The sequence below is a fragment of the Corvus kubaryi genome, unplaced genomic scaffold (assembly GCF_017639235.1).
Source record: "Corvus kubaryi isolate FWS band 111438036 unplaced genomic scaffold, C.kubaryi_AGA036_p1.0 78, whole genome shotgun sequence".
In the NCBI taxonomy this organism is placed as follows: domain Eukaryota; kingdom Metazoa; phylum Chordata; class Aves; order Passeriformes; family Corvidae; genus Corvus; species Corvus kubaryi.
The window spans coordinates 46,809-57,085 of record NW_024582065.1 but is presented as its reverse complement, the minus strand read 5'-3'; the positions used below and the strand labels follow the sequence as shown (position 1 = coordinate 57,085).

At 48.0% G+C, this 10,277-nt stretch overlaps 1 protein-coding gene across 2 annotated transcripts in view; it reads right to left on the bottom strand.

Moving 5' to 3' along the window:
* Positions 1-10,115, bottom strand: part of DPP7 (dipeptidyl peptidase 7) — a 27,411-nt gene extending 17,296 nt beyond the window's left edge. Inside the window, exons 1-4 of one of the 2 annotated variants that reach the window (XM_042052341.1) lie at positions 9,951-10,115; positions 9,534-9,647; positions 5,331-5,470; positions 4,475-4,638 (exon numbers count right to left, since the gene is read on the bottom strand). In XM_042052341.1, coding sequence (XP_041908275.1) covers positions 4,475-4,638; positions 5,331-5,470; positions 9,534-9,647; positions 9,951-10,035 — 503 coding nt within the window. In that variant the 5' untranslated portion in view covers positions 10,036-10,115. The remainder of the gene's footprint in view (positions 1-4,474; positions 4,639-5,330; positions 5,471-9,533; positions 9,648-9,950) is intronic. The other variant, XM_042052340.1, reaches the window with a different exon arrangement.
* Positions 10,116-10,277: the final 162 nt, after the last annotated feature.

Genomic DNA, 10,277 nt, shown 5'->3' with positions numbered 1-10,277 from the left:
TCTATTGGATTAGAAAGTTATAAATTACGATGTAACCCTAAATCTTGGGACTAGTCGCCATTACTCAGAGGTGTTGTAAAATCTCACACCTCGACTGATGAGTTTGTTGTTTTAAACAATAAATTTGTGTAGTTGCATAGTCCCATCCCTTAAAGTTATTTTCCTCCGACACGTGAAGCGCGGGAAACGGACACTTGATCAGCACAGATACAGGGAAGGGGAAAAGTTAACAAATGCTGCAAGAAAAGTCAAAGCTACCTTGGTAGCTCCAGTGCCGGGGCCACAATCTACACATGGATCAAGGGTTGCTAGATAGACCCAAGATGACAGAAATCATTAACTTGCTGATGGTTGCAGAGTTCTTCTGAGGCCATTGGGGGTGACAAATGACATCCCCAAAACACAGGTTAAACCTGGTCTAACTCCAAGCTTAAAAGCACTCAAGCTCCCTCCCCATCACCTCAAGTGGTTCAGTAAATACCGTTCTCACAACACCCACGTGTAAAGCGATTTGCATTTCTCTAGCCCTGGTCTTGGGAACAGGCATTACCTGAAACCTGCTGCAAGTAATTTCAGGTTAATTTGGCACAGTTATAAGCACCAGAATAAGTCTACCTTTTACCTCCCAGGCGAAATGCTGTGCTTCTCCAGCACTGCCATATTTCAGTTCTTCATTTGGGTTTAGTGTGTTCAGGGCTGCTGCAGACTGAGCCCTCAATTACACACACAGAGCTGCAGTCTAACATGCAGCCAGCTAGGAGGTTTTGCTGAATCCCTCTCCCATCTTCCCATCCCAGGGCAGCTTCTGGGCCTCTCTACACTAGCTACTGTCCTGATAGTCACAGTATAAACCCCCATGAGATCAACAGTTCGGTCACCACACCACAGCCAGCTGGAGGATTAACGGTAACTATCAGGTCAAATGCTTTTTAGCTCACTGCAATGAAGCCCTGTACTTCTGGAAGACTTTTGGAGGGAAGCACCCCTCTAGTGCAAGAGTGGGGATCCATCAAGAAACAAGGACATCACATCCACCCAGCTGCAGCACAGTGAGCACTCTGGGAAAGGACTGCTTCAAGGAACCAAGGAGCAGCAGAGCAGAATTATGAAAAGGCCTACAATGAAAATGGATGGATGCTGTTAAAGAGGCTGTGTTTAATAAAAAGCTGTGTGGCCCCTTGAAAGAATATTTTACCAAGTATCAGTTTCCTGTGTTTACAATGTAAAAAGTTCTGATCCTGCAGGAGGAATCTCTCATTTTCATAGCATCATAGAATATACTGAGCTGAAAGAGACCCATCAGGATCACTGAGTTCAACTCCTGGCCCTGTGCAGGACACTCCAAGTATCCCACCCTGTGCCTGGGAGTGTTGTCCAAACACTTCTTGAACTCAAATAGGCTTAGGAGCCTGTTCTTCCCTGAGGAGCCTGTTCCAGTGCTCAACCACTCTCTGGGTGAAAAACATTTTCTTGATATCCAATCTAAACCTCCCTTGACACAGCTCCATGCTGTTTCCTTGAGTCCTGTCACTGGTGATGAGTGAAGAGATCAGTGCTACCCCTCCAAAGGATATTGAAGAGGTCAGTGAGGTCTTCCCTCAGTCTCCTCCAGGCTGAACAAACCAAGTGATCTTAGTCCCTCCTTGTAAGGCCTCCCCTTCAGACTCTTCCCCATCCTCATGGCCCTGCTTTGGACACTAATAGCCTAATGTCTTTTTTACATCGTGGTGTCCAAAACAAGGTGAGGCCACCTCAGTGCAGAGCACACCCTGACCCAGCCAGTGATGCTGGGCCTGATGCCCCCCGGGACACAGCTGGCCCCCCTGGCTGCCAGGGCACTATTGACTCATATCCAATTTGCCACTGGACCCCCAGATCCCCTCCCGTAGCTGCTCTCCAGCCTCTCATTCCCCACTCCATACACACAGCCAGTGTTGCCCTGCCCTAGGTGAAGAACTCAGCATCTGCCATTGGGAAACTTCATAGGGGTTGGTGACCATTCATCGCTCTGATTTGTTGAGGTCCCTCTGCAGGGCCTTCCTACCTTCAAGGGAGTCAACAGCTCTTCCCAATTTAGTGTTGTTGGCAAACTGATTTAGTATTCCTTCAAGTCCTGCATCCAGGTCATTAACGAAGATGTAGAAGAGCACAGGGCTGAGGACGGAGCCCTGCAGAATCCCACTAGCGACTGGACTCCAGCCTGGTGTTACCCCAGACACTATAACTCTGTGCCGACCAGTGAGTCAGTTGCTCACCCATCATGCAGCACAGTTTTCCAGCTGTATGCTGGACATTTTGCCCAGAAAAGTCTTTGGGAGCGATAGCATCAAAAGGCTTGCTGAAATCCAAAATAATGACATTTACTGGCTTTCCTAGATCAACCACGTGGGTTACCCCATCACAGAAAGAAAACAGGTTCAACATGCAGGACTTTCCCATCCTAAACCCGCCTGTGACCAATGACTGCATTGGCCTCCAGGTGGTTTTTCAATACCTCCCAGAATAATATTTGCCATGATTTTCCCAGATTTTACCAGCACTGAAGTGAGACTGACAGGCCTGTAGTTTCCAGGGTCCTCCTTCTTGCCCTTCTTGAAAACTGGGACAATGTTCGTCAGCTTGCAGTCAGCTGGGACCTCTCTGGATTCCCAAGACTGCTCAAAAATCATCAAGAGAGGTTTTGCAATGACATCAGCAGCTCTTTGAGGATTCTTGGATGAATCCCAACAGGCCCCACAGATTTGCAGGGATACAGATGGAGCAGCAGATCCTGCACATATTCAGGGTCAACTGGGAGTTGATTTTTCCTGCATTCGCGGTCCTCCAGCTCAGGGCACTGGGAGCCCTTTGGTCTGTCACCCATGGTGAAGACAGAGGCAAAGAATGCAATAAACACCTCTGCCTTGCTTCTGTCCCCATTTGTGAGGTGACCATCCTCATTCTAGAACAGGCCAATGTTATTTCTACATTGCCTTTCGCCATTAATGTATTTAAAAAACTCTTTTTATCATTCCCCACAGTTCTGGCAGCTTCAACTCCAATTAAGCTTTAACCACATGAATTTTCTCCCTATAGTGGGGAGCAGTATCTCTGTATTCTTCTCATGTCACCTGACCTTGCTTCCACTGGGCATACAACCTCCTTTTCCACCTTATTTCCAAGAGAAGACCCCTGTTCAGCCAAGCTGGCCTTCTGCCTCACCTGCCTGACTTTCAACATTAGGGAATTGCTACTCCTGTGCCCTTAACAGGTGATATTTAAAAAGTGACCAACACTGATGGACCCCATCACCTACAAAAACATTTCCCCTAGGGACTTTACTTAATAATTCCCTGAGCAGCCTGAAGTCTGCTCTCCTCATGGCCAGAGCTGAGGTTTTGCTGGCACTTTTCCTCCTGTCAACAGAGATTTTAAACTCGATGGCTTCATGGCTGCAGTGGCCAAAACAGCCACCAATCTCCATTTTGCTCACAAAATCCTCTCTGTTGACAAGCAGTAGATCAAGAAGGGTATCTTTCTGATTCTGCTCCTTTAAGAACTGTGCCATAAAGTTGTCATCTGGGTTTTTCAGGGAATCTTCTGGCCTAGATTGTACCACCTGTGTGATCCTCCCAGTTGATTTCTGGCAAGCTGAAGTCCCCCATAAGGACAAAGAAAGTTGACTTGAAAGCATCCTTAGTTCCTCAAAGAATAATTTGTTGGCATCATCGTCCTGTCTGGGAGATCCAAAGGAGACACCCACAGTGACACCTGCATTATTTATCTGTCCCTTGATTCTTACCCAGAGGCTTTCAACTGTGCCATTGCCAACCGTGACCTCCAGACATTCTATTCCTTCCATTACATACAACGCCATCTCCTCATCTCTTCTGTGCTGCCCATCCCTCCTGAAGAGCCTGTAAGCATCCAACAGGGCACTCTAGTCACAGGACTTATGCTACCAGACTTCACTTTTGCTAGTGGTGCCAAATCTTTGGGCCTAGGCCAAAGCTTTGAGCTCCTCTTGTTTGTTCCTCATGCTGCACGCATTAGTGTAGAAACGTTTCAGATGAGGTTCATTGTAGCCAACACCTCCTGAAGCAGATTGAGGGACCCCATTAGTGCTTGTTTCCTCAAGTTTTGGCACACCATCCCATTTCTCATCACTGGCAAGCCTGGTATTTTCCCTTTACCCTTTCCAAACTGATTTTTTTTTTCTGCAGTACTGGATGATTCATACATTGAAGAAGCTTAGAAACAACCAGTCAGGGGTGCTTCTCCAAAGCAACCACAAATGGAGACTAATTCCTGACGGGAAAGCAGAGTGGGACCTGGTGATGAGCTCATGGGAGCTGAGGCACAGACACATCTGCTCTCAATAGGATAGCTTAAAGCTCTGCCTTGAGAACTTCCTTGAGAGCCTAAGAGATTTACGGCAGCATAACTTTGGCTGGGAAAGGATGCAGAGAAGGGAAGGAGCCCACACAACCCTTACCTGCCTCCGAAAGCGATGACAGGGCAGTCTGCAGCACCAAGCTGCTGCTTAAGCTCAGTAATGAGCACGGCATAGTCAGCAAGGGCTTGTTCCACAGTGAGCAGAGCAGTCTTCTTCAGCTGCGTTGACTCAAGTCCAAAGGGAAGAGACTTCCCATAGTACCTCTGAAATGAAAGAGGTACACTGTGGCAACGCTGGTGTGGGTCTTCTCTGCTTTCACCATAGAGCTGGGCTAAGTGTGCACTAATAGGAAGAGGTAACGGAGCATGAGGTGTCCTCTAACTTGTCCATAACTGAGGAACTGCCTTGTCTCCAGCACCTGATACACAGACACCTTCAGGACAGATCCTGGAGTGAATGGCCTGTACTTAACAAGCTGCTTCAGTGGGTGCCAAGTGTGTTCTCAGCACGTGTACCTCTCCTGAAGTCCCCCAACTACAAAAGGGAACAGGACAATCTCTTCATGCCTAAGATGATTTAATAGAGTAGTGTGGGAAAGGTTGGCTTGGGACTCTGCAGGTTAGAGAGATTAAATATTATCCAAACAAAGTACCTCTCTACTCCAACATGGAGTTCAAGGCCTGTAGAAACTACTTACAAAACCAAATAATTTGTGGCATAGGCTGTACTGAAACAGCAGTCTGTATTCTGGAGTGCTGGGAAGCATAGTAAAAAAGTATTCAAAAGCCATGATTAAGGAAAGAAGATCTGTTGTCATGGGGAGAAAGCTTACAGCAGGTCTGACTCAGCTTCATGGCAAGAAATGGTACCAGTATTCCAGACCTGCAGAAAGCTGAATTTAGTAATGCTGAACAGAACAGGACTCTAAAGGATGCATAATGACTAAAATACTCACATGCTCAGCAAAAATGACAAGTGCTTGCTGTTCCTCTGCTAATTCAAATATGAAGTCAGAGTTCTGAGCAAAAGTCCAGATGTCACCTTCATTGCCGGTATAGAAAAAGATGGGTCCAAATCCTTTCTTCCAGAACTTTGCTGAGGCAATTGAAAGAAGCAAATTAAAAAAACAAACAAACAAACAAACAAACAAAGCCACAACAAAAACCCGAACCCACAGAAAACACATAAAACTCCCAAAACCACAACAAAAAACATGTGCACAAAATTAGTCCATTTTTGGTGAGTTTGGGCAGGAGCTTAACAAGGAAGAACTCTGTGAATAGGATGATTCCAGCTACCTGAGCTGGGACACAAAGGTGTTAGAAAGGCCAGGCTCCAGAAATCTCTCATTTGGATGGTAATAAATAACAGCTTCCACTTTTTTGCAAGATTAGTACATGGCCTGAAAATTTCACTTCTGCCTGAAAAATACATAAAATTTCAAGTTTTGCAAGTCATTTGCAGACAGCTTCCCCCCAAAAGAGTGATTTTCCCATTTATATACCCGTTTTAGCCCAATTCACTCCAAAACACTTGCACAGCTCAATTTTCACACAAAACTGACATTACGGAATTGCCTGCATCTTTCTGATGCTCCTGCTGTGACGCATAAAGTTGTAAATTGCATATCATAGGATGGTCTGAGTTGGGAAGGATCTCCAAAGACCATCAAGTTCAAGGCCCCTGCTATGGGCACAGACACCTCCCACTAGACCAGGTTGCTCCAAGCCCTGTCCTATCTGGCCTTGAACACTTCCAGGGATGAGGCAGCCACAGCTTCTCTGGGCAACCTGTGCCAGGGCCTCCCCACCCTCACAGGGAAGAATTTTTTCTTTATGTCCAATCCAAATTCACCATCTGTCAACTTCAAACCATTGCCCCTTGTCCTATCACTACTGGCTTTGGTAAAAAGCCACTCTTCCTCTTTTTCACAAGCCTTCTTTAAGTACTGAAAGGCCACAAGAAGGTCTGTCCAAAGCCTTCTCTTCTCCAGGCTGACCACAACCACTTGCCCAGAGTGTCTCCAGAGCAGAGGAGCTCCAGCTGTCACGGGACAAGGGGAAGCTTCAGATAAGCCCTGCCTTAGCCTCAAATTTTGGCAACATTTTAAATTTAAGGAATCACCCTGTTTCACAGTTCTAATGACAGCAAACCAGATCTACTTATAAAAACGAATTATTTATTAAACAGACAAGAGATAACAGACAAAAGATTTTAATTAGAATTACTCACTACACAGTATAAAACTAAAGAACTACTAGTAGATAACAGCATAACATAAAACAGTGCACTATATCAAGGTACCTATATTAAAGATGGCAAAAGACATAGTACTGATTAGGAGTCAAATGTAATTTACCACCGAAATGATGATAACATACACAGATTCCTTCACTTAACCCCTGCAGAGCAACCGTGAAGCAGACGTCCCTGCTCACAGGAGAGACTCCACGCATTTCCAGAAAAATCTATAGCAGATTTCTGCTTTGTGAAAGTTCAGGGTGGCTTTTGTAGTTGTAAAGTGAACGGCTGTCAGTCAGTCAAAAACCAGCTTATCCTGTCAGATCTCACTTCAACAGTAAGGTATTTATTGGCAGTTGGGAAATACCAGACCAGTGTTAACCCTGTGGCCCAAAAAAACTCACAACACAGCTTGCCCTGTTTGAGTTACCTGACTGGCTAACAAACAACAGATAAGTTCTTAGGGGAGGGTGAGATGCCCTGCTATACCAGCCCTCAGATCATCTCTGTGGCTTCCTCTGGACTCACTCCAGCAGCCCCACACCCTTGTGTTGAGGTCCCTGGGCCTGGAGGCAGTTCTACAGCTGGGGTCTCACCTGAGCAGAGGAACAGAATCCCCCCGCACACCCACTGCCCACACTGTGGGGAGGAGCCCAGGATATGCTGATACATGTTATATATGTAACACACACACACATATATATCTCACATGGTATGTCATATTTATATATATATATATATGAAAATATATGAATATATATATGATGATGATATATGAAGATGATGTGCTTCATCCCCAGATCAGTTTATAACTGAAGGCAAATGGAGTCTGGCAGGACAAGCTGAGCCATGATGTCAACACTAGCTTATCTAACAAACAGTTGCTCTGATACTTGCCAACAACAAACATTTGATTTTAGTTTAGTCATAAATTGCACAGGAATTAAGAGGGGTAATAAATAGTTTTCTTCAATGACAAACCTCAGACTGTCAGTTAAGTGTTGATTTCAACACAAAGGACCCTCCACAGCAGTTGTCCCATGGATGTTGCTGTCACATGAGGCCGCTTTCATGAGCGGAGAGGCCCAAATTTAATTCTTGGCATTCTCAGCACAGAATTGCCAAAGCCAGATTTGGCTTGGAACGGGATTTGAAATGGTTTATGAGTGAAACTGCTCCTCTTCATTAAGAAAGAGGCTGTCTGACTCTCTAGAGTGCATTTGCTTTGGGTATTGGGTAGGTAACTGGAGTGCTCAGTGTTCTCTTTCCTCTGGCTCTTCTCCTGATATGCTTCACGGCTCCTGGAGTAAACAACCATCACAGGAGCCAAAACCAAACCAGATGGGCTCCTCAGAAAGGTATCTGGTTTTAGATTGAAATCCTGGTGAATTGCCAGCTAGACTCAAAGAGTGTCAGATTCCCTGTTGTGAAATTAGTCTTCATTTTCTTGCTGATAATCTGAAAAGTCTCATATTGCACAAAAAACAGTAGAGGGAAATGGAATTACAGAAATTTTGAGTAAGAAACTCTATAAACCAGCAGAACTGCAATGTTAATATTTCGCTCCTCACAAATATATTTCAGCTATGCCCAGGACTCGCAGATAAAATGTAACACTTTAAAAGAAAACAAATAAAAGTTGCACAATGCTTTAAACCATGTAATCCCAACATTCTGCTCAAAAAGGGCCGCTTAATTAGCAAAATCTCAGGCTTGGATATACTCTCAAAATTCACTGGTGCGTCCGTATCTTTGGGTTGAACTGATTCATGAATTTGTGCCTGGTGAAACACACGACTTAGCACAGGTGCTGAACAAGCTGCAGAGCAACGGGTGACATGAAGGTGAGCTGCAGCATCTGAAGACCCCAGTGCAGCTGGGAGGCAGCAGCAGGTGGGCACCAAGCTGGGCAGTGCTCAGGTCTGTTGCTATTCCCAAGTCCACCTTTGCTCTCTCCCTGCAGATTGCTCCCCAATTCCTCTGTATAGGCAGGGTTGAAAAACATGTGACACTGGTTATGGAAATTGCTGTGTTTTTGGTCACGTGCTGCTTAGAAAAGCCTTTTCTCTTTTATTGTCAGTGACACAGAAGGAAGACACAGCTGGCTCCTTGCTGGCACTGCTCATTCTTTGGCATGGATTAAGCTATCTACAGTTGCACGATTTTAAATAACACAAACCACTGACCCAAGAGGAGTTACCCTCACGCCTAAAACTCAGCGGTACAGAGCGCAACATTTCAGTCACCATTTGTTTTGCCTGACACATTCAGAGCGCTGAGTTGCACTTGTAAGAGATGCTGGGGTCAGCTGGAGACACACACACACAGAGCCAGCTCCGGTGCAAACCTAACGCAGCTCCTGCTTCTAATCTACTCTTGCTCCAGAGAGTCCAGTCCCCACAATCCCCCCCGCACCACACAGCCAGAACAAACAGAAGGCAAGCAGTGAATCCCAGACTGGTTTTTGCTGGAAAGGGCCTTAAAGCCCACCCTGTCCCCCACCCCTCCACCATGAGCAGGGATACCTTCCACTAGACCAGGCTGCTCCAAACCCTGTCCAATCTGGCCTTGGACACCTCCAGGGATGGGGCAGCCACAGCTCCTCTGTGTAACCTGTGCCAGGGCCTCACAGGGAAGAATTCCTTCTTAACATGCAATCTAAGCCTACTCTCTTTCAATTTAAAGCCAGCCCCCCTTGCCCTATCAGTACGTGTTTTTGTAAAAAGTGGACGAAAAGGAGAGGAGGATATAGACAATGCGGGGGAATGTTTGGCTCGTATAGGGTTGGCCCTTTGCTCACACTGATTCTTGGATGCCCAGTGCTACTTTCTAGCTCCTGCTCCGCCTCGGGACAGAGGCAGTTAAAGGTTAAGCAGAAAGGAATCCAGCCCGAAGCCACAGCACCCACGGGACCTACCCGACACCAGGTACCGCTGCGGGAAGGTCTCGTTGCCGCAGGTCTCGAAGCTGAAGTGGTCCCGCACCTGCGGGAAGAGCCGCTCCTCCAGGCCGGGTCGCACGACCCGGGCAGCTGGAGAGGGCATCGTCAGCACAGGGGAAACCGACAACAGGCGCTGTCACCCGATACGGCACAACCCAGCCTGGGAACCGGGGCCCGGGGAGTTCGGAGCGCCCACCCGGCGCTCCCCAGGCTGGCTGAGGGCTCTGGCCCAGCGAGGCCGACTCGGGGTGCCGCCCGGGGCCCGGGAAAGCTAGTTGAGGGTCCCGTCCATGGTAGGGCCGGGGCTCTGGCCAGGGAGGGAGGAGGTCAGGCAGAGGGATCCGGCCCGAGGAGCGGAGGGACATGCAGAAGGGTCCGACCCGAGGCACCCACCGGGAGCGGCGCGGGCGAGCGGCAGCGGCGGGAGGAGCAGCAGCAGCGGGAGCAGCAGCGGCGGGAGGAGCGGCACGGAGCCCATGGCAGCCGCTCCGCGCCAAACAACGAGCGCGGGCACAATCACGTGACCCACCCAGCCTGGGGATCACGTGGTGACCCAGCGTCCCTTCACGTGACAAGGCGAGCGCCGCGCGCGCTGCGGCTCCGTGCTGGCGGCTGGGGCCGGCCGCTGCCCTGCTCCGCTGCCCTGCCCCCCTGCTCCCCTGCCCTGCTCCCCTGCCCTGCCCCCCTGCCCTGCTCCGCTGCCCTGCTCCCCTGCCCCCC